Source organism: Rhipicephalus sanguineus, chromosome 5 (genome assembly GCF_013339695.2).
Source record: "Rhipicephalus sanguineus isolate Rsan-2018 chromosome 5, BIME_Rsan_1.4, whole genome shotgun sequence".
NCBI lineage: Eukaryota > Metazoa > Arthropoda > Arachnida > Ixodida > Ixodidae > Rhipicephalus > Rhipicephalus sanguineus.
Genome location: NC_051180.1, coordinates 19076649 through 19101074, shown reverse-complemented (window position 1 = coordinate 19101074; position 24426 = coordinate 19076649). Strand labels below are relative to the sequence as shown.

General features: G+C 50.2%; 1 protein-coding gene across 2 annotated transcripts in view; it reads right to left on the bottom strand.

Annotated features, from left to right (window-relative positions):
• Nucleotides 1–901: 901 nt before the first annotated feature.
• Nucleotides 902–24426, bottom strand: part of LOC119393324 (condensin-2 complex subunit G2) — a 76374-nt gene continuing 52849 nt past the window's right edge. For both annotated transcript variants that reach the window (XM_049416212.1, XM_049416211.1), the window contains 5 exons: nucleotides 12683–12865; nucleotides 11575–11694; nucleotides 9353–9481; nucleotides 1992–2091; nucleotides 902–1840 (listed from right to left, as the gene is read on the bottom strand). In XM_049416212.1, coding sequence (XP_049272169.1) covers nucleotides 1593–1840; nucleotides 1992–2091; nucleotides 9353–9481; nucleotides 11575–11694; nucleotides 12683–12865 — 780 coding nt within the window. In that variant the 3' untranslated portion in view covers nucleotides 902–1592. The remainder of the gene's footprint in view (nucleotides 1841–1991; nucleotides 2092–9352; nucleotides 9482–11574; nucleotides 11695–12682; nucleotides 12866–24426) is intronic.

Below are 24426 nucleotides of genomic sequence, written 5' to 3'. Positions count from 1 at the left end.
GTCCTCATTCTGTTGGACCTGTTGTCCTCATTCTATTGGACCTGTTGTCCTCATTCTATTGGACCTGTTGTCCTCATTCTATTGGACCTTCGGTATTTCACTAATATCCAGAGGTCACTCATCTTCTGTAGCGAGCTGCTTAAAGGGGCCCAGCAGCACTTTTTCAGCGTGGTCAAAATGCTGCCGATCGGTAGTCAAGGCACCCAAGAACATGCGAGCCAAACATTACATATAGCGCAGCTACAATTCATTCGTAAAGTCAGTGGCAGTTGGTTGTTTTGAGCATCGAGAGCTGCATAGTTACAGCTGCATAATTTTTTTCGTGGGGGGGGGGGGGCACCACCTTGATATGAAGGCAGGGTTGGGCAAGCGGATGTGATCGAGTGCCATTTTGAGCTCTATGTCATGGCAAAAAAAAATTCGGAGGGAGGGGGGGGGGGGGCACGGGCCCAGTGTGCCCCCCTGGCTATGCCACTGGTTATTGCAGCCGCTGCCACATGGCCGCCCACGCGCTTGCAATCACACTGAAAATAAGCCACGTTCGAAGAAAAAAAAGAAAGAAAAGGAAGTGCTCAGTTATGACTTACACTGACGAACGGACGCATCATCTTGCTCCCTTGTCATCCCCTCAATGCGCAGCTTTCAGCGCGCTCGCTAGTACAAAGGGAGAGAGAAAGCCCTTGAAGCGTGTGACAAATCCATGGAACTCTGCTTGTACTCGACGGATTCTAAAAATTCTTGCGCCAGTCTATTCATAAGGTAAAGCTCTTTTAATGAAGCCATTCGACAATTACTTGAAAAAGTGTTGCAGGGCCCCTTTAATGTGTCTACATTCAACACCATAGTTGCAGGGCCCCTTTAATGTGTCTACATTCAACACCATAAATGAACACAACCTTGCTTCATAAAGATCTCAAAACCATTTATTTACAGATAAAGATTTAGATTATCTGTACAATGTCAGCCCACAAGGCACAGTAATTTGAAAATAAAATTACAGCACATATGCAAACCTGTGGTTTCAAATGTCTTGAAATAAAACAATGTATAACACTAAAAACAGCAGCGTTCAATATACATTACAAGGCAAGCATGTGAAGCTGGCACGTCATATATTATGTAAAAGTACGAGTAGTTTTCAAGGCACGGTCAAAACAGCACAAAAGCTACTTCCTATGCTAGTACTGTTCTTTCGAGTATCTGCATCCCATTAAGAAGGGTCAAGAACATTTATTGTAATTGTACTGCACAAGAACAAATGCAAAGCACAAGACAAACTGGCGTGTCCAACTTCAGACTTCTAATGAGTAACAGTTCAATGTCAGTGCTTGATTTTGTCTCAAGCTTTTCGCGTGCTTTTTCTTGTGCATTAAAAGTAATGGCATGTACTAACTGGCCTTATTCCATACATAAATCTGCAGTTTCTTTGAAAGTGACATCCCTCACAAGCTAAAATTAATAAAATCTTTAAAAACTTTCTGCCCGAAGTGTGCTTCGTCTATGAAAAATTAAATGTTATTAATGTGTATGTACAGGTGCAGGAAAGTAGAGACTTAAAAAGTGAAGTAAAAGAGGTTTGGCGATTTGGTGGGTCAATCGGAGACGGCACCATCCGATGTGACCATTCGTTCATCACCAGCGGTGGCATTTGTTTCGGAATCCCCCTTCGAACTCCTGTGCAACCTACGGCAGGAGCTTTTCTCCCTGACGTCCACGCAGTCGAACTTTTCCAAAAGGGCAGTGATGGTGGAAGCCTGCTGCTCATTGTCCACAAAGACCCGCATGAACTTCTTTACGACTGGAGGTATTGGGTCAATGTCCTCCTTGAGGCAGTCCACTTCTGCATTGAAAATCAAGAAGTACTGCCTTGTTTCACGTCTCATTCGCATTTGTTTCGCGCAAACCCAATTACAACTCAGTATTGCGATATAACCGCAAACCCGACATTGCAGACTTGTTAATTTCTCTACCAAGACAGGCAGCAGACTCACCCATCTCCATGCACAGTGCCAAGAACCTCAGCGCTTTCTCCGCAAAGTGAAAAGTGGCCCATTTTGCCATGAACACTGCCCGAGTCACCTTCAGGAAAATCTAGGAAAAGGGAAGCACAAATTTATGGTACAGGGCGATATTCTGCTGGTAACTTGCCGTATGTATAACCGGCAGCCTCAAAAATTTCCGGATTTGAAAATGATCCCCGTGTATTGTCGCAAAGCTAGCTTGCTTGCTTGCTCGCATAGCTGTGAAGCACTGCCATGAGGTCACCTTTGCATACTGAAACTTGCGTTTTCTTCTATAGTTGGATATATTGCCAATTTTAAGTCGACTTTTTTTTTTTTTCCATAAAATGACCTTACAAAGTTCGAGGCTCGACCTATAATCGGAGTCAACCTATACGCGAATTGTAAAGTTGACTTATCTGTGGGGTCTGACGAAAGGTCGTCGTCCTTGGATTCAGTGTGTGGGAATCGAGCGTGCCCTCCCCCTTTGGCGCCTCGTTCCCCAGCTAGTGCGCGCGCGCGCGCACGCGCGTGTGTGTGTGTGTGTGTGTGCGCGCGTGTGTGCGTGTGCGCGTGTGTGCGTGTGTGCGCGCGTGTGTGCGTGTGCGCGTGTGCGTGTGCGCGTGTGCGTGTGCGCGTGTGCGCGTGTGCGTGTGCGCGTGTGTGCGTGTGCGCGTGTGCGTGTGCGCGTGTGTGTGTGCGCGTGTGTGTGTGCGCGTGTGTGTGTGCGTGTGTGTGTGTGCGTGTGTGTGTGTGCGTGTGCGCGTGTGTGTGTGCGCGCGTGTGCGTGTGCGCGCGTGTGCGCGTGTGTGCGTGTGCGCGTGTGTGCGTGTGCGCGTGTGTGCGTGTGTGCGTGTGCGCGTGTGTGCGTGTGTGCGTGTGTGCGTGTTGGCCCCGCGCGACTCGAGCGCCGGGGACCGCCGTTAATCGGCAGCGCCAGGCCTCTTTGTCTGGTGAGAGCCATGCGTCGGCTTCCCGGCGCGCGGGCACGCGTCCGGGCATGCCTCGACATGCTCACGCCACCAAGCTAGCTTACGTCACTGCGCAACGCCGTTCCTCATTGGCCGCCAGTGACAACCCCCTTCCCCCTGAGCTCGCTTCTGGCTGGCGCGGGCTTACCCGCGTCAGATGCTCTCAGGCCTTGACGAGAGGTTGACGCGCTGCTCTAGGAGGCGGCTTCTCGTTCGTGTGCTCGACTGCTGCCCTTTGTGTGATGGTCGTAGCGCCGCCGGCAAGCGTACTCGATCGGTCTTGCGGAGTTCCCTTTACGGCCTGCAAGCCCGTGACTGTGGTACTGTGCTGCATCTTGGGTTAATAAACCCGTGTTTGTTGACCTCCTGCCTCGAGTGCCTTTTCTGCGCCGTGCTGGAGAATCGACGAACCCGGCCGTAGCGTCTTTGTTCGCAGCGGCAGTGGAGAACGTCTCGTCCCTTGCTGGTCGCGTCGTAGGGTAAGCGTCTCGCAAACCTATCTCCACATAACTGGCGCCCAACTTGGTTTCGGCATGGCATCAGAGCAGTCCCCCTCGAGGCGCTCGTTCCTGCTTGATCCCGTGGCTACGGGCTTGATCTCGTTCGATGCGGACGACGCCGGCAGCACGAGGTAAGCTCACCTTAGCGGCCCTCGGCTTTCGGCCACCGGGAGAGATCCCGTCTTGGGGCCTCCTTTGGTGATGACCGCTCGAATGTGGACTACAGTCCTAGCCTAGCCAGTTTCGGGTTTTCTCAGCTGTTCAAGACACACGCGGAGCACGTGCTTTCGGGCCTCTCCAATGCGTCGTCTCCGCTCGCTGGCCTTTCTTTGTTAGCAGCGCAGCTGAGTGACCAAACCGCCGCACCGGAGCGTCCCTTCCTAGGCCACATGGTGCTGGCATTCACACGCTCGCTGGCCCATCATTGTCATGAGCGTAAAGGGTTGAGTGTCGTCCGTGAGCCGCTCGCATAGGCGACACCGTCGCCGCGTTTTCCGACGATCATTTTCCTCATGCGCGCCTTGGCGACGCTTTCGGCAAAGGTGAGCCACCGTGCTCCGTTGTCGATTCGTTTGCCTGTCGCATGAGGCATCATGCATCTGTCGGTTGCGTCGGTGCGGAAACCCTACTCTTCTCCGTGCCGTTTATTGGCCCCTTTATGTCTTGCGTGCATGGCGGAGAACAGGCGTGCGACCCTCGAACGGCGGCGCCTGCCTCGGAGCCGCTGCACACAACTGCGGCAGGGCTCCAGGCAAAACATTGCCTTCCATCTCGCGAGCAGAACCGCTGTTTCGTGCGGCGCTTCGCGGTTGGTTGTGCGCTGGGAGAATCGCGCGCGCCGACAGCGCTTTGTGCATCTCCCTGGTCTTTCGCTGCCCGTGATTCTCGGTCGCGTCTTTCTCGCGCACACGGGTATCGTGAATGATTTCCCAAGCGGTGGCTACGGGGTCGTCCCTTTCGGCGCCCTACAACCACTTGCAACCCTCGTAGTGGCTACCGCTGCTTTTTAAGTTCGAAACTCCACTCAAGATTTCGCTCGCCGGTAGCTTCACTGCTATGTCAACATAGTGCCATTGGTGGAGGAAACGAACCCCATGGCGCTAGTCTGGTTTAAGCGCTTGCGCGAGCCCTCGGGCCGCCTCGCGCGCTGGGCGTTGACTTTGCAGCGGTACAACTTCGTTGTGCGCTACCGGAAAGGGAGTTCAAACGTCGTGGCTCACGCCTTGCCGCGTGCCCCCCGTTTCGGTGTGACACTTGTGTTCGCCACTCCCAAGAGCAATCGCATCGAGTAGACTCCGGGGCCTCTGGCTCCAATGGGTCGAAAGGAGCGAACCCCGACGGTGAATTCACTTTTGAGTCGACCGCCTCGGGTGAGCACGTCACTTCAGCCGGTATCCTGTTAAGCAGAGAAGAGATACCAAAGGCACAGCAGTGCGATCCGTTTTGGGCTCCAAGAGCCGTGCTCCCAAGGAGCGGGCGCGTATTGACAGTCTGGTATTGCTGTCGGCGCCGTGTGCCGTTTACGCAGTCTGGTATTGCTGCGGGCACGTTGGATTCGCATCTGTTTGTCGCCGGCGGAGTTCTCCTGCGCTCCACATCCCACCAGAGGAAGCTCCCCAGGAGTCTTTTAAGGTGGGGGTACCCCGCAGTCTAAGGAAACTCACCCTCGACTATTTCCACGACTCGCGGTTGGCCGGACATGAGAGTGGCCGTAAGACTTTCTGAAAGTTGTGCCGCTCTGCTACCCGACCAGGCACTAAACGTGACGCTCTTCACTCCACGTGTGGCAATGCGTGCAGTCTCGTGCGGGCAAGCCCCCGGTCTCATGCAGCCGCCCTCAAACCCTTTCGTTGCCCGCAGCAGCGACTTGGGAGAGGGGGAGGCGGTCACCGAACCGCAGGAAAACCGTGAGAAGGCTGGCTCCAAGCCACGCCATCGGTACAACCTGCGGAAAAGCACCTAACCAACCTTTCTCCCACTGACAGGTAGCTGGACTTTATTCCATACCATGACAGTGAATGGAGAATAACCGCTAAGGTGCGGTGGCACACGTCTGGAAGTGGTAGAAGGCCCTCTTGGCCGAAAATACCCTCTGGTGTGTTGTCCAAGCCATAACCTGGCAAGCGCCCCCTTTTGTTGGGCAGCACTGTCAGGCAGGCACCCCTTTTTGGCAAGTCGGCTATGCCGGGGGCATTTCTGTCCACTCCTGCATCGCCCTGTCATCTCCCTGTGCCTGGCTCTACCGTGCCACCAGCCTGTTCCTGACCAGCTGGCCTGCTGTTCCCTGGTCCTTCCTGCTGTGGCCTGGTTCCTGCCTTCTGGCCTGCAGCCACCACCTCCACCCTGCCTTTCCCACCTGGCAGCCGCCCTCGGCGGCTGGTCCGACCACTCAAGCTTTGGCCCAGGCCCGAGCGTGGTCGCTCCGGCTTCCGTTCCTGGCTGCCTGCTGTTCCTGCCTGCCGTTCCTGTGTGGCCCCCGTCCCAGCGACTTTCGGCGGTTGGCTGCCGCACGCAACTGGCAGCCACGCCTCGTACGTTCCCAGCTACCAACTTCTCCAGTCCGGTGAGCTTCAAGCGGGCTGGCTGCCCGCCCTTGTGCAGTCTTGACCCCGTTCATCCTGGGCTGTGGACCTTCTTCCCGGCGGTGGGCTCTCCCCGGTGGTGGAACTTGTGGCGGAACTTTCGGTGTAACTTTTGTGTGGCCATGGCCGACCTATGGAATTGTACCTCCGGGAAGACGACACCCCCCCTGTTGGACTTTGCCCCGTTGGCCAGCCCCCTTGCGGCTGAGCTGACCTTGCCACTTGGCCTCTGACAGCCTCTTTCACAGGCTGCGCACCCTCTCCTTTGGCGCCTCGTTCCCCAGCTAGCGCGTTTGTTGGCCCCGCGCGGCTCGAGCGCCGGGGACCGCCATTAATCGGCGGTATGGCGAGACCACGGCGGCAGCGCCAGGCCCCTTTGTCTGGTGCGAGCCATGCGTCGGCTTCCCGGCGCGCGGGCACGCGTCCGGGCATGCCTCGACATGCTCACGCCACCAAGCTAGCTTACGTCACTGAGCAACGCCTGTCCTCATTGGCCGCCAGTGACAACCCCCCTTCCCCCTTGAGCTCGCTTCTGTCTGGCGCGGGCTTGCCCGCGTCAGATGCTCTCAGGCTAGCATGAGAGGTTGACGAGCTGCTCTAGCAGGCGGCTTCTCGTTCGTGTGCTCGACCGCTGCCCTTTGTGTGGTAGTCTTAGGGTCTTAGCGTCGCTGGCAAGCGTACTCGATCGGTCTTGCGGAGTTCCCTTTATGGCCTGCAAGCCCGTGACTGTTGTACTGTGCTGCATCTTGGGTTAATAAACCCGTGTTGTTTGTTGACATCCTGCCTCGAGTGCCTTTTCTGCGCCGTGCCGGAGTCGACGAACCCGGCCGTAGCGTCTTTGTTCGCTACGGCAGTGGAGAACGTCGCGTCCCTTGCCGGTCGCCTCGTAGGGTAAGCTTTGCGCTAAACCTATCTCCACAAGTGCTATTCGACGTATCGATAAGATCAGCTGCAGAGGCAGCAGTCGCATGCGCCCACAAGAGTCTTCGCATCTTTTTGCACTCGCACCTGTTTGTCATTTCTGCATTTCGCTTCGCTTGTGAACAGTGGTGTGTGCGATTTGCGACGCTGCCCAACAGATGCCTAGATGCCACCGCTATGCCTGCAACAGTACAGCGCTGCTTCCAAGCGGCAAGCGATCCTCTATGCAGAGTCTGAAAGCAACGTTGCAGCAGGGCGCAAGTTCGATGTGTTGGAAAAGTGCGCGAGGGAATGGAGAAAACAAAAGACCAAGATCTTCGCGTGTGCTGCTTCACGTCGCTTCTTTCGCGGACCGAAGTCTGGATGATACCCTGACATTGAGGAGGCAGTTCGAGATTGGGTTCACGACCAGAGAAGCAAGAGCCCGAGTGTTTACTACGATGATGTTGAAGCAAAAGCACGTAGTGTCACGAAGGATATGTGCATCCCGTAAACAGAGTTCAAAGTATCCAAGAAATGGGTTACGAACTTGATGAAACGGAACGGCCCGAGCCTAAGACGACGCACAACTGTGTGCCAAAGGTTGCCCGAAGCCTACGAAGAAAAACTGTACGCGTTTCTTCGCTACGTGAGTGACCTGAAGGCAAAGCATTCATTCCTGCTGGGTCAAATAGGCAATGCCGACCAGACTCCTGTATGGTTTGACATGCTTAGCAAGAGGACCGTGTCCGGAAAAGGGGAGCGCCAGGTTCACCTGCTGATAATGGGTAACACGCACAACCGTTTCACTACTGTCATGTTGTGCTGTATGGCCGACGGGCACAAAGTACCCCCAATTTTTCTGTTCAAAAGGAAAACTATTCCAAAGGAAGAAAAGTTTCCGCCGAAAGTTATCGTGCAGGTGAACGAAAAGGGATTTTGTAACGAAACTGTCCTCGAATGGTTTCGTCTCGTGCGGTGCAGGCGCCCGGGTGCACTGCTGAAGCCCCGCAGCATGCTCATCCTGGACTCCTTCCACGGCCACATCACAGGTCGAGTGAAGAAAGCAGTAGTGGACTTTGGACGTAGGCTGGTCATCATTCCGGGCGGACTGACACCTATTCTCCAGCCACTTAACATGGCTCTCAATAAGCCATTCAAAAACCGCATGTGCGCGTTCTACAGTGAATGGCTCCAACAAGAAAACCCAAAGACACCGACAGGGAAGCTGAAGCGCGCTTCTTTGAGTGAAGTGGCGAAATGGGTCAACAATGCCTGTTATTGACTGCCAACCGACCTGGTCCATGCAGCATTTTCCACGTGCGGCATCTCACTACCACCGGCACCCCTTCTGACGGCGAGCAGCAGCAGCAGCAGTGGCTCACACGATGGCAATGACAGCTTCTCTCAAGCGACAATGAGTCGTAAGAAATGTTTCACGGGCAAATAACTGTTTCTTCGCATCACTCCTTCTTCTCAAAAACCTATTGGTGAGCTATGGCCGCAGGATGAGGCTGTGTCCGGAGTCAACCTTTTTTTTTTTTTTTTGCCTAGAAGGGCTTGCAAGTTGGGGGGTCGACTTATAATCGGCAATATATGGTAAGTCCGGAAAGGCCCCACTCAGACGGCAGACGCGCAGACAAAAGACATAGTCCCACTCATGCACTCAGCAATGTTCTCCAAAGGGGTCACCGGCACTTCGGCTCATGATGTCAGTCCGGAGTGTGCACCTATTGCTGCAGGCTTGTGCGAGTCTGCCTTTGAGGAGGAAATGCCGCGTACTTCTAAAGTCGTGTCCGACGAAAGACTCTAGCTCCCAATTTTCTAAAAACTTTTTTTTTTGTGCGGATTACACACGTGTTCCTTTCCCAACTAAAGTGAATGTTTGGGCGAGTTGGTAGTTCATTGTGAAGAAAATTTCTACAGCGCCGGAATAAACACGAATGCACAAAAAAAGCCGACACGGACAAGTGCTGACTAAGAAACATGCATATTCTCCGAAGGCGTCCTCTCAATGGGATGAAACCACCGAACAACCTGAGCACTTCAGGGGGAACATCATTGGTTCGCACCAGTAAGACATCAAACAAGAGATAAATTGGTCGAGTTGCCTTCACTTTTGTACCACTTATGTAGGTTACCATCTAGCATTAGCATAGAGGTTGGTGTAGTTTCGCAAATACCAAGTGCGCCAAGAGATAGGGAATTACAACATTAGTTTGCAAGTGGCAGTGTTTGAAAACTCAAATGTAGTGCTCTGGAATCTGCATTTGGCCAGTAATGAAAGAATGATACTATCACCAGCCCAGCTACTTTACCAAAGCTGCTTGACAGGGAATATTGCTCATCTGTAACCACCTCTAACAAAAAGCTGTCGCTGTGGAAGAGACAGAGCTCACCTTGACCACCTGTACAGACAACTCCCGACGTCTTCCCTTTTGGCTTGGCACCTTCGGCAAAAGGCGCTCCTGTATCCACTCCATCTGGCACTCGAATGTTGATGGTGCCGTGAACTTCTCCTCGGTCACCTGCACACCGTTACGATGGTCATTCGCGAGAACAAAGTAAGATGCTGCCAAAGCAGCAGTAGCAGGTTGTAGAAGATATTACCGTATTTACTCCAATCTAAGCAGATGGTAAGGGGGGGGGGTCGGCTTAGATTCGAGTACTATGATTAAGTTTTTTTTTTTTGGCCTCGCGAATTTCGGGGGTCGACTTAGAATCGGGGCTGGCCTAGATTCGAGTAAACACGGTAGTATTTTCGTGCAGCAATGTGGCCATATCCCGGTGCGCATTGACCATTTCTATCAGTGCCGTGATGCCTGCACTGCTCTACTTCACGTTATCTGCAGGGAGAAAGTGTTCAAAATGGGCAGACAAATGTTCTACTCTTAAAGGGGTCATGAAGCACCCCTTGGGCTTGTTGAAAAAACACATCCTGCGGAAAGCTGACACGGCTATGAACTGCTCTGCCAAATACGACAGTCGTGCGCGCCGCGTAAAGGCCACAAGCGGAGCGCGAGGTTGCCGTTTACCCAGGCGCCCTCTTTTCAAACAGAGGCCGGTTCTCACTCTCGTCGGTGGGCGGGGCTTCTGGCAGTTTACGTCGCAAGAGACATAGCATGCTTATTGGCCGATAGCCGACGTAAATCGAGAGCGGCGTTCGGATCAGATGTGCTTCTTGCCACGGGGTGCCGCCACTTGCAGGCGCCGCACTCCTCAGTACACGGTAGCCGCACTCGCGCGAGCGAATCACAGCGGGAGAGCGATCGCGTTTCATGACGCGCGCTGACGTAACTTCTTTCCCCCATGCCATCCCTCCCTATCTAGCTTCCAGTGCGCTCGTCGGCACGAGAAAAGAGAGAAAGCGCTCGGAGCGTGCGCCAAACCCCCGTAACTCCGCTGATTCTTGACGGATTCGAGAAATTTTTGCGGCAATCGATTCGGGAGGCAGTAAACTCCGATACTGAGGTCATTACATCATTACTTGGAAAAGTGGTTCATGACCCCTTTAATGGCACAGATTTACAGTACTCGCGGATTGAAACAGGACAATTTTGGACTACATCCTTTCCTTTCCATCTTCATTTTGGGTCATATTGCCGTATTTTCGACTCTACGTGTAGATTAGAGCCAACATTATCTTTAGTGACCAGGTACGTCACGACATGACGTGGTATCTGGAGCAACTGCGTATACCAGTCATACTAAAAAATTTGCGAATCCACGAGTACTGTACTTATTTTTTATCAGTGTTCTTAAACTGTGAAAGCATCTCTGCCAATTATACGCATTTTACCTTCATGTCGCTAAAGTTTCTTTTTTTAAAGGGACACTAAAGAGAAACAGTGAATTGGTTTACATCTATAAACCGTGCTCTGAGAATTCTAATGTCGTTAATGTCGCCACCATAGGTTTATTAATAAAGGAGAAAATCAAGTTCAAAGTTTTATTTTTAAATTTTGCGCCGAAATCTCATCGCGTGACGTCAGGGATTTCAATGTGTATTTATCGTATTTTGGTGCCATTGGTTCAATAAAAGTACCCCAAACTTGTTATGTCAAGTCTATGGCCCCCTCAGAGGACAACGTACTTCATTTTTACCGATTAGAAACTACGTAGTCTCTAGTGGGCGCCGTCAAAACACTAGACGTCGCGGCGAATGGTGCGGAAACTTGTGGTGTCGCCACCTGCTACTTTGCTTTTGCGTGTTTTCTCTCTTACTAAGCGTCTTCTCGCAGCAAGCACGGTGTTTTTGGCATCGTGAAAGAGTACTTTACTAATATGAGAAATATCGTTTTGCTCTTTAGCGTCCCTTTAAATCTTGTTTATAGGGTGAAGCCGCGTCAGGCCTAATGAAGTTTAGAATTGCCTCGATTTTCCATAAAAAAAAAGGCAAACAATCTATGCCTCTATCAAATAGGAGCTTGTTAGGCTTAGAAAGATTCCTTGGCAAAGCAGGGAACATGATCGAAGGAATGCTGCATATATTTAATAAACGAGGCATATGTACTTGTAAACCAAACTAACAGACAAATGCCAGAACTTCCATGCAGTGTACGCTGCAAGAATATCTGCATGCAGACGAAACAGGCAAATGCTTTCACGTATATATACATACGGGGTGCTTCTGGCCATGAAGGAGGTACGTTAGGAGGAGGAACAAGTCAAAGGCTGTCATCATCTCGCCTTGAGCTACCATTCTGCCGTTGGAGATGGAGAGCAAGTCCTTCAACGAGTCCTGGAAAAGCAAAGCCATGTGCAAGATGCAAACATGAGGCATGATGAAGTCGATACAGAGGGCCATCTCACAGAAAGATCTAAGCAAGCTGCAACACTGTTTTACTTGCCATAGCAAGTTATACGCACTTCACGTTTGCGCCACTTCTTATTAAAGCCTCTTGTCAGAAAAGCCGCAACAAACAGTGCAGAAAAAGCAGGCTTGCTGCAAAAAAAAAAAATGCCAGGCTTGTGCGGATCATGTAGAACAGCCACAGCGAAAGCTGGAGCAGCCGCCTTTCTAGAGCACGTACTCTGTATGGGTGACTGCTACAAGTACAGTTGCAAGGTACCCACCACACCATTATTCAACATTCTGTGGAGAAGCCAGGTACCCGCTACATATCTGTAGGGCATTATGTGCACTTTGTTGATGCTGTGGCTGATGAATAATTATGGTCGAGCCCTTGTAATGGATGGGAAGCTTTAAACCGCCCCCACTCGTTACTCAATTTGCATTGTGCAACACCTGGTTCTTATTTTATTCTACCACTCTTTATTACATCCGTTCATTCGATTCCTTGTCTGACGTGACTCCTGTATAGGGTCTTTTTGCGAAGGAGTTTAAAGCAGCGGCATAGCTCTGTGATAGAATACTTGACTGCTACGCAGAAGGCCTAGGTTCAAATCCCACTAAATCTTCGATTTTCATTTTTTTTCTCTCATTTTGCGCGATAGCTGTTATGGGCAGCAGCGGAGGACAACAATGCCACCAAAATCGGCTGTTGTGATCTCAAAACAGCTTTTGCTGTAAAACAGTGCAAACAGAGCACAAGGCTTCGATGACAATAATAAGCATTAAATATTACGACATGAACGCTTGATGGAAAGGTCGGGCATCACACACCTTGTGTCATAGCGGCTCGCTATCGGTACTGTTTTGCTGTTCTCAGGCACGCTGTGTGCCGGAAAACAAGCAAGCGGGCACAAAAGCAGCAAAGTGCACTCACAGCAATACGCAAGAGAACGTTCCACGTGTCGAACAAGGGCACGGTGTGATGCTTGAGCAACATCATCTGCAGGTGAGGAGACTCCAACAGTTGCCGGAGCACCTGCAGCCCCAGCTCTGGATTGCAGGGCCGCCGTTCGACACAGAAGCGCACTCGGCGCTGCTTGACCGGTGTCTGCTTGTTCTGCAATACAAGATGCGTGTGAAGTTGCCAGCTTCATCGCAGAATTAACTGTAGTGCCAGTGTCTAACACCAGGTAATTAGTTGCCCTTGAAAATTGCAGTCTGATCTTGTACCTAGAACACAGCTACAAATATAGTGCTCAGTATAGTGATAATCAGCCTGATTGGTCATTGGCGCAGTCTGGTATACAACAAAAATGGGTCTTGGCCTCGCATTATGACTGCTTGGTGGTCAACCGCCTGGTGTGCGATAAGTGCGCCAGACACTGCTGGCGGCTGACGACATCGCCACCAAAATTGGCTGTTTTGCGAGCTCGTAACAGCTTACGCTGCAGAAGAACACTTGCCAGAATCAAGAAATCGGAACAGAACTTCACTGCCATTCTAGGTATTCGCCGCGAGATCGGGCTATAGGTGGCAGCACCATCGTGGTGTTTGTGTGGATAGGCGGTCGGCGGCGCGTATACAAATGTACGCAGCAGCACTTCGCCGTATGCAGTTCGAGTCGATTGTCGGCGAATAAAGTGCATTGACTGCAGCGTAATGGCGATGTATACACCCTCCATTGCCACATTAATGCACGAAACCGGCCTAAAGTTCCTATACGTGTGAGACGCGCGATCTGCCAGTCAATCTGTGTTCTGCCAGTCTGCACTGTGTTCGATTTATCTTGCTTTATTTGCACATGTTTGAATTGTGGTTTGCCTATACCACAATATAAATTGTGTTGCACGAATGAGCCAATTAAGTATTTACTTCTTGCTCTAGCGGCTACCAAAAAAGAGCCTGTATTTCTGAGTAATTAGAGGAAGTAGAACTTTGTGCACTCTGCTTTCCTGCTCTCATGAATACGCGTACTGCTATGGAAATGAGTGGCTTCAGGTCTTTTTTACCGCTAACCAGCCTCTGCAGACGCTAGTTCATGCTTTGCGGTATCGCAAGGATTTCGAAATCTCCAACACTTCACGAGAGGTGTCGCTAAAATTCTGCATTCACACCTCGACATTTAGTTTGTTTTTTTCCTTTAGGACGACGCCAAATGCACTATGTGATGTGCTTGAAGGACAAAGTGGTACCTACATTGAAATGATTTTGGCGAATGAACGGTACGATAATTAGACCTAGCGCCATACCGACACGTGCATGCACTCACTTATGAGAGTGCATACAAGTCTCGTAAGGCGAAATGCTTATGTGTATCGTGTAGGCATACGTACAAGCATTTGATACTGTGCTAGCACAAGGGAATAAGCTGTAATCCAAGGATGTGCATGACGTAGGCACACATGCGAACACGGTGTGGCTACCAGACGATGCAAGGAGCCATCCACACCACGAGGTTTCGCCCACTCGCCGTTAGGTACCGACTCTGCTCGATCTCGCGGCCAACAGAAAGAAGCTGTGTTGCCCAGTTGAAGAAAAGTTCAGATCAGAGCAAAACAGATGTACATTTGAAATTTGGGCTTTTTGGTTCGTGGTCTTAAAATAGCGGTGGCCAAACAGGGACGCAAGAACATGCAACATAAGATGCTAACTGCCAACATGTTGGATGTTAGCTGCGTGTGTTCTCCATGTGTCCCTATTGGCCAAGTGCCATCTTCTACCGTAGTGATAATAGTAATTGTTGGGGTTTTACGTCGAAAACCATGATACGATGAGACGTTGTAGTGCAGGGCTCTAGAAATTTCAACTGTGTATTTGGTTTTCTTTAACATGCACCTAAATATAAGCCCACGGGCCTCTAGCATTTCACCTCCATCGAACTCTACTGTAGTGAAGCGTAAGAAAGACAAATGAATTCCTTAAGGGGGGACGCGGCTTTCGTATCGCGCAAAATCGCAAAAAAATCGATTTTTTGAAAATCACATTTTCGGTTTCTGTAGCCCTTTTTCTATCTGATTCCAAAATATCTTCACTGAAAACCACCTAGAAGTGCTTTAAAAAATTAGTTGCGCGGGCTGAGGTGTCGAAAATTATTGTGGAGATCGCAAAAAACAGTGCTTTTCAAAAATTTCTTGCTCCGCAACGGTACAACCGGGCGCCGCCATTTTGAGCTCGCCGTAAAGGGCATTTCTTCCTTTTCAAATTCCCCGCCTCAGCTGGCGCCTCCCTTTAAAAACAAGCGCACAAAAAGCAAATCTCTGAAGGTCGTTTCGAGGCCTCCGATTGGCCGCGTCCGCCATGTTGCTCCAGAACGCCTCGCCATTGGTCCGATGCTCGCTTCGAGAGGACAGTCGTCTGCTGCTTACGCGTCGCGATGTTACCTGATGTTACGACTGTCGAAAATCACGCTACTTAGTGACGTGTCCGCTCTCGTTCTGTGTACACGGGTCGACGATAATTTAGAATATGATTACAGTGGAACTTCGATTATACGACTTTCAGGGGACCGCGCAAAATCGTCGTATAATCCGGGCGTCGTATAATCGAAAAACCGAGAATATAGGCAGTGACGGTCATTTTTGCCCCACAACAGCGGGCACATAATGCCTAAGAAAGTCCGCGGCACAAACCTACGCTGCTCCGAGGAACGTAGATTAAATTAATTGAAAAAATGACAACCACGCATTTTATCGGAGGTGTGAACGAACCTTTATTTCTCACCTTTTAAAAAAATCTGTGATTTTCTTCTGAGAGTTTGCCCAGCCACGACGCATCAGCTTTCTTTCGATAGCTGCAACATCTGGCAGCAAACCGCCGAATGTGGTCGACGTAGCACAACACGTCTGCGTAAGTCGGAACGGACACGCTAGCCTCTGCAGCGTCGTCCATCTCTTCCTCGTCGGAAGTTCCCGCAGTGTCGGGACGCACAGTTTCGATAATGTCATCCAGCGACACTTCACTGCACACTGCAACGTCGTCGTCGGCACCAACATAGTCCGCGAAAGATCCAGGCAGCTCCAGGCTGCCGAACTCTGGTTCATCGTCAACAGGCAGTGCAGCTTCACTGGTAGAACAAGCACCACTTCTATTAAAGCCGCAGTGCCTGAAGGAGTTGGCGATAGTTTCTGGCGTGACTGCGTCCCATGCACTAGCAATGTAGTGTATTGCATCAAGCACAGAAAGCTTCTTATCCAACTGCTTGCGTTCCATGCCCGCCAGCCGACGCTGCACCAGAAACTTCCGATATTTCTGTTTCATGCACTTGATGACGCCAGCGTCAAGTGGCTGCAGCTGGCTAGTGCAATTGGGGGGCAGAAATACAACTTTCACATTTCTCAAATGCGACATATCTGATGGATGGCATGGCGCATTGTCAAGCAGAAGAAGAATCTTTCTGTTCTTAGTCCCCAGTTTGGAGTCCAGCTGCTGCAGATATGTAGAAAACATAGCAGCCGTCATCCAGGCTTTCCGGTTGAACGTGTACTGGCACGGCAGCCTTTTCAAATTCTTGAAGCATCGCGGCTTCTCAAACTTGCCGATCACGAGGGCAGGAAGCTTTTCAGAGCCGTCTTCATTAGCGCAAAGCAATACGGTAAGACGCTCTTTGCTTCGCTTACCCCCGTGACAGCTCTCTCCTTTGAATGCCAATGTCTGTTCTGGCTGCATATTATAAAATAATCCAGTTTCGTCCGCGTTGAACACGTCGGACGGCTTGTATTCCCGTATCAATTCCGGCAGCAACGCAGTCCACTTTTCTACAGTGTCGGAGCTGACTGACGCGCTCTCTCCACAGCAGCGGCTGTACACAACTCCACTGCGTTTTTTAAAGCGATCCAACCAGCCATTGGAGGCTTTAAAGTCGTCAATGCCGCAGCGCAATGCAACTGTCTCAGCCTTCTCCTTCAAAATTGCGCCATCCACGGCGATTCCTGAACTGCGGGCCTGACGCAACCACTCAACGAGGGCCTTCTCCATGGCAGCATATTTGCCATCTTTCGCGGCCTTCCTGTTCAGGCCGAACTTTGCCGCATTTAGTAGGATGCTGTCCTTCTTCGCGAGGATCGTTTTCAGCGACGACACGGGAATGTTCAGGTCGCGGGCAATGCTGGCCTTCGTTGCTCCGTTCCGCTTCTCTGCCTCCTCGATTACGCGAAGCTTTTCTCCGAGTGTCAGCGGTTTTCGGTTCCGCGACATTGCGAGACGCAGCACTCGCAACCAAGAATTCGAAAGCTTCCTCGCACACCAATGTCCGAACACAGAAAATTTTGCACGTGGACACAGCAGCTGCGGCGCAGCACAACCAACCGATGAGGCAACCACGTGAAGGAATGGCACGGCAGTAGGCCTATTCGATTTGCAAGCTTCGACCAATCGCGAGCGGCTAAAACGCCCCAGCCCTCTGGTAGCTAGACAGCGGCGAGTTCCGGTTCCCGCGGCTGTCGCAAACATTGGCTCAACAATCGCCGTTCAACACGTCCGGTATAACGACACGAAATCTAGTGAAAGTTATCGCATACTAGAAAGCGAGCTCGAAATTATCTGCCATGTTATCTGCTCACAACGGTCACTACAAAACCACCCAAAAGAAGAGAGAGAAAAAAACAAGGCGACAACGGAAGTGCGCAGTGCAATGCGACAAAACGAATGCGCTCCGGCTGGCTCCGGCCAACGTTGACTCTGGCTAGCTATGGCCGACCGCGTGTCGAAAAATTGAAGAGGCTCTGTGGTGGCAGCACGAATACGAACTCGGTTTCCCGACTTTTTTCGCCCGGCCGCAGTGTGTTTGCGTGCCAGCCCGCGTCATCGTAGGTCTTTTTTTTTCTCGGACAGTCCAGCGAAGCGTCGTACGAGGCGGGGCCGGCGTAAAATTGCGTCGTACAATTGAGGTTTTTAATACATTATTTCTATGGGGGTTTTGCCGGGACCAAGCCAATTCGTCGTAAAACGCGGGTCGTCGCAGGACCGGGGGTAGAGGTGTGCGCCGAGACGTCGGCGCGCCGCCGCCGACACTTATCGCTGCGCCGCCGCCGCCGAGGCCAACTGATCGGCGCGCCGCCGCCGCCGCCGCCGACGTATTCTCTCGGCGCGATCGGCGCGCCATTTAAGTACGATTAAATTTTTTTTCAGCAAATCTAACTTTGTTTGGCACCTTCTGCCACCAGTAAAGGCTCGGTTCTTTAATTCTGCCCACTAGGTGTACGAAACACACCTCAAATGATTCGCCTGCCGCTTCAAGTTAAATCACTGGACCACAAAAAGTTGCGGAAAGGTAGTGTTGCATTCAAGATCAACGGGAATGTCAAGTGAATTTAGTGACAGCGCCAACGGTGGTTTTTGGCGAGGACTGTCGACATATTCTGGCTGACGATCTGCTCCCTCAAACAAAATGTGTTACATGAGGCGGGATTTGAAGGGTAATATAAGGCGGCGGAGAGTAAAATTAAATATGTGAAAGCGAGTCGAGGAACAGCGGCAGTTCAAGGGGGAAGGGCGGGGTGTAGGAATGGAGGCGGGCGGGGTTAACCTATTGTACAAGCTTGACTTTGATTCGATGCGGATGGAAGGAATTAATCGCTTATATTGCTCAGCAGTCTAAATAAGCCATAGCTGTTTAGGGTATATATTTAGAAAAAAAAATCAGTGAAGAAACTGGAATATATGGAGGATAAGCCTTTAATGAAGAAAAAAAGAGAAAAGGACAATAGACGAAATGCACAACATATTGTAACAGAACAGAAAGGATCCCCAAGGGTGGCAGGTTCAGCAAGGTCGACAGTTGGACGATATGGTGATCACCATATAGTTCGTGTGAAGTAACGCACAGAACAGGACAATGCGGACAAAACACTAAAGTGTGGGTACGGGTGTGTAATGTCTTGTGTTTCCTCCGCTTTGTCCTGCATTCCGGGCGATGCTCCATGCCAGGATATCAAACTGAGTTATCTTTTGCCTTTCCTTCGTCCGTTTCCTATCTCGGACTAAATTCAACTATCTAGATCTAGGTGCCGTTTTGTCACAACTGTGTTTGAAACAGGACATCACTAACGTAGCTTGCGGGCGAGTTGGTTCATAATATTCTTAAGAGGAAGCAACAACAAAAAAAAAAAAAAAAAAACACGAAGACAGCGAAGGAGAGCAACACAAGCGCGCGCTGGACTTACAACTGAGTGCCTCACACACATGAACCAGCAGCGCATGCGTAAATAGGCTATCTGATCCTGATCACGTGGCGCAAAATTTTACACAGCTAGGACAGTTGAGAAGGGACGAACACGAGCGCTCGTACGTCTTCATCGTCCCTTCTCTTGTCATGTACACAGGCGTCCACTATTAAAGGGAACATCGGAGCGTGTGGCGGCAGCTCGGCACCACCGCCGGCCAGCGGCTGCAACGAGTTTCGCGCAGGCGCAGTGCGCGCTGTGAGTCGTGCTCTTTCGTCGTCTGCTGTCGTCTGCTTCCGCGCTGCGAATCGTCGCGAAGCGAACCGGGCGCGGTGCTCACTGCGTCTGCGCGAATCTCGTTGCAGCCGACGGCCGGCGGTGGCGCCGAGCTGCCGCCACACGCTCCGATGTTCCCTTTAACAGTGGACGCCTGTGTACGTGTCAAATTCGGCGCTACGTGATCAGTTATGCAATACCAACATGCCCAACTTCATACATCTTGTAGGCTACCTGAGACGTGTCACAGTTGCACAACTAATTACAAAGCCAAGAAACGTGTCAAAGTGGTACAAACAGCCCATTTCCACGAAATACCAAAATATCAACGTCCCGTGCACCCGCTATCTAGAAATGCGAATTGTTTATCTGTAAGGAAAACTGAGCGATCACTCGATCACAAAACACGTTGCCATGTTTTGTTTTTTTTTCGAAGGCTTCACAAATGTCACGTTCAATCTCATTATTCCTTTACCAATGACACTCACTGATTTGAAATCAGGGGCGCAGCCACAGCCTTTGCAGTGTAGAGGTAATTAGTTTCCACCAGGGCCTGTGGGGAGTAGATTTCGGCGTCCACGCGATCTGTCATTCAGGCATCTCCTTCGGCCCGTCTGACCGATGTAGACGCGGCCGCATATGACAAGGGAATTCGGTACTCTACTGAAATTTAACCTCTACAGTCTGCACTGCAAAGGCTGTCGCTGCGCCCCTGATTTCAAATAAGTACGTGATTGTCATTGGCAAAGGAAGAAATAAGATTGAACGTGAAATTTGTGAAGCCAAGTATAAACATTTAGTTGTAAGTCCAGCACTTATTGTCCTGTCTGGTTGTTATCCTTTTGTTGTCTTGTGCTGGTTCCCTCTTAAGGAGATCACTTATCATCAAGATTATCGTCAATCGGCCGCATTACAACCCCCGCCCCCCCTCTTCTCCCGCTATTTTCCCATCATGCACAGGCACGTGCGGAAGGTCTTCACCATCGCGCGAACTGAACGAAAGAAGTGTTACACCTTTCGCGCCCACAAATTCTACAGACAGCCTTCTTTCACCACGTAGAATTCAGATTTCAGGAAGATAATTTCGAATAGGTTAAGAGCCACCCTTCACTACGCGTAGCCATCGCGGCACGTACCCTGCTCTGATACTGACCCAACAGACGCGTGTTCGATCCTACCCGCGGTGCTCGCATTTTGACGGACGCTAAATGCAAGAGGCCCGTGTATGCATGCGATGCCAACAGTGCACGTCAAAGAACCCCAGGTGGTCGAAACTTCCGGAGCACTGTGGCTTGCCTCGATCATGTACATATCGTGGTCTCGGTACGTGAAACGCCAGAAACTACTGCTACACACTGTACGTGACTTGAGATAAATCCATATTGAACAGCGCAAAAAACGAGACACAAGAAGAGACTGCACAACACGAGAGCTGACTGCAACTAAATGCTTTATTCAAGCACAAAGAAAAGAAGGAAACAGAAATGCGCGCGCACCCTAAGCACATGACAAGCGATTGCAGGCATACAGCAAATTTAAGTATTGTCCAAGTAAGCCATCTCACAATCGAGCAACGCAATCGATGGAGTGCTGACACACGTGTCACCATTTTTGCTGATAGCAAAAGCTTCAGCTATCTCTCTGATTCGCGCCTCATCGTGTCCAAAAACTTTTCTGCCCTAACCAAATCTTGTGTCCACAAAATGTCCTCTAGCCTCTTATCTCAAGTTCAGCGTCTGAAACACGCGGCCTTCCCTCTTGACGCCATTGTTTCTGCGTCATTAAAAATTATGAACAAAGTTAGAAATAGAAAGGGTCCAGCAAAACCGCTACATGACAAACGGGTAAAGGGTAACGAACTGGCGGTGATCCCGTATATTCATGGCCTTTCTCACCGTATTAAAAAGATTGCACACAAGTTTAATATTGACGTCCACTTTTCCGCTAAGAATCAGCTGAATACCCTGTGTGCCAGAATTGATAAATTGTCCTCAGCTGCGAGTGGGCACAGTATCAAGAATCAAGAAAATTTATTTCCAACATAAAGTTGGGGGTCACCCCAGGCGAAAAGCGGCGAAATGCAGCTTGAAGGTGCTTGGGGGCCCATACACAAGGCAGCGTACACATACATTTCTAGGCAACATAGGGTACTTAATGAAGAAAGGATATTTAAAGTAGTAAAAAAAACTAAGGATGCATATAGAATACTGGTAAACGTAAGACATACATATATACACAGTATACACGTGCATACATAAACGGAAAGGTAAGTATACTAAAAATGACATCGGATCATGATACGTACATTTAAAACGTGCTTGCTGTAAGCAGATTTATATCGAAACATTTTTTCCGCACAATTGTTTAAAAAAATATTACATTGTACGGTGAAAGAAGTGTGTGGTGGTAAGAACAGATACCACTGCTCAGTACAGTTCAGACATAAAATAATCACGCAACTTTTTTTTACAAACATTGTTAAAATCGATACCCTGCTTCTCATATTTGTTTAAAAGATACGGTACACTGAAAGCCAGTGATTGTTTGCCATAAGTTGTGCGCCATCGCGGTATGTTAAGAAAGCTTCGATTACAATTAGAACAAGAAGTTTATTTACAGAACTTACAACTGCCTTGAGACGTGATTCTTGGTTCGTGGCTCAAAAGTATCTGCCTCGTCTCCGAAGTTCCCCCGCACCGGCCACTCTCTCACCCTCGTGGTATGGTGGCTTAGAGGGTGTTGGGCTTACTCGTGGTATTTCTTCTGTTTTGCTTCCATTTTCACTTGTTGAACGCGACGTGCGCAGTCCAGATGCCTTTCCAGGAAAGCCCCCCAACCCCGTCGCGGCTGTTTCTGCCGTGCCTGAGAGGGCGGTGTGGTGTACATTTACGTTGACAGGAGGGGGAGGACTGCGTGCCTGCGTGGGGGGCTGTGAGAGACGACCTGCGTCCCAATGCTGAGATGTTTCGTCTTTGGGGACCCGGGGTTAGGCTACTGGTGGTTGGGGTCCCCGCGTGAGGCTAGGGGAAATCCTTAACACGGTACTAACCATTTCTCGTGGCCTCTGGTTCTTGGATCGCTTATCTGTTTTTTTTTTAACCCGCAGTTATTACTTAGAAAGTTCATAGTACTTTTGTTTGAAAAGAAAAACGAATGCAATATGCGGTACTGATACATGAGAGTGGCATTTATTACTTGATAACGGAGAAAAAAATCTTTAGTGGGATGAGCGTAGGAAACGTTAGCGATGCATCGTAATGCTTTCTTTGTAACAAGAGGATTCTACGCAGATTTGTTTGCGTAGTTGTTCCCCACACAAGTGTACAAAAGTTTACACGAGCGCTAAACAGAGCGTTATATATTTGCGTTTTGATCATGCTAGGAAAGAAATGGCGGCACCGCGATAGCGCTCCCGTAGCTGAAGACAGTGATTTAGAAATTTGATAGTCAACGTGAGCCGTCCACGTCATATCAGCAGAAAGGACGACGCCAAGCGATTTATGCTTTTCCACAAGCTCGATTACACTCCCACCAAGACACAAGTCTGCTGGTAGACGTGCATGTTTGTTTTTGGCCCTAAATAAGATGGCTTTAGTTTTGCCAGCATTGATTTTAAGCAGGTTAGTATTCGACCACTCCCAAAGAAAGGGCTTTTTGAGACTTAGTAAAAACTTCATTAATATCATGGCCGGTTACGAACAGACTTGTGTCATCCGCGTACGTTACAATGGAAGAGTCATTATTTAGTTCAGTCACATCGTTTACGTACACATTAAAAAGAAGTCTGTTATAAAATAGTAATGACGTCACATATGGCGCGTGTCATTGGTGGAAGGCAATCGTTCGATTTAGTGCGGCGACGTACGCTAGGGGAGCGTTGTAATAAAACCCGCTCGCTCTTGCGCGCTTTCTCTTTCGCTCGGGAGCGGACGCTTTCCCTGCATTTCACCGATCACAAAGTGGTGATAATGAAGGGAGCACGTAAACACCGCATGCAGTTCGTCCCTTGCAAAAGCAACGTACGCATCAATCAATCAATCAATCAATCAATCAATCAATCAATTTTATTGTGTAACGAACATATAATGACTGGTTATTATTATACAGTTAGGACCCCAGAGCCCAGTGAAAGGCAGTTGCAGTTGTAGTTGTGTACTCAATTCCGATTTCGTGCGGTAAAGTGTACGTGGGGCAAACGGGGCGCTGCCTCAACATTCGCCTGCGCGAGCATCTCCCCATTAGGGCAAAGGTTTGTCGCAGCGCCCCCCCCCCCCCCGCCACTCTACTAAGTCAATGTATGGGGCAGATTTTGCGCCCCCCCCCCCTCTTGGGTGACTAGAAGGGTCAATGTACCGGGCAGATTTTGCGCCCCCCCCCCCTCTTAGGTGATTAGGGGGGGCGGCCGCCCCCCCCCTGTGCGCACGCCTATGATCATAGCTCTCTCAAGTGTGCGCCGTATTCGCATTTGGCCGCCCACTGTGCCGCTTGTGGCTGCTCACCGGAGTTCTGCCGCACGACCACTGTTTTTGGACACAATGAGGCGCGAATCAGAGAGATAGCTTTTGCTATCAGCAAAAATGGTGACACGTGTGTCAGCACTCCATCGATTGCGTTGCTCGATTGTGAGATGGCTTACTTGGACAATACTTAAATTTGCTGCATGCCTGCAATCTCTTGTCATGTGCTTAGGGTACGCACGCATTTCTGTTTCCTTCTTTTCTTTTTCTTTTCTTTGTGCTTGAATAAAGCATTTAGTTGTCAGTCAGCGCTCGTGTTGTGCAGTCTCTTCATTGTGTCTCGTTTTTTGCGCTGTTCAATATGAACCCCAACCAACTAGCCCAACTCTCCCTTTTGCTTAGGTAAGTCCCCTTCTTTTTTTTTATTTTCAATATCTAGGCTGAAAAACAAAACATTTACGAAACGTTTTCCAGTTCTCTGACTTTCAATACATCTCTCTGTGCGGTTTTCTCAGCCCTTAGTGTTAAAAGTCCTGAATTTCAGCCAGTTTGGCAAAGAGGGTGCAGTGAAATATAGGTTTTAGGACTTGTAGTTTCGGTTTCCACGCCGCTGGCGCCGCCGCCGCCGACGAAAAGTGGCCGTGCGCCGCCGCCGATGATGTACCCGGCGTGCGCCGACGACGCCGCCGCCGCCGACTCGGAACGACCCCCACGCCGCCGCCGGTCGAAACCGCCACGGCGCACACCTCTAACCGGGGGACGTATAATCGAAGTTCCACTGTACC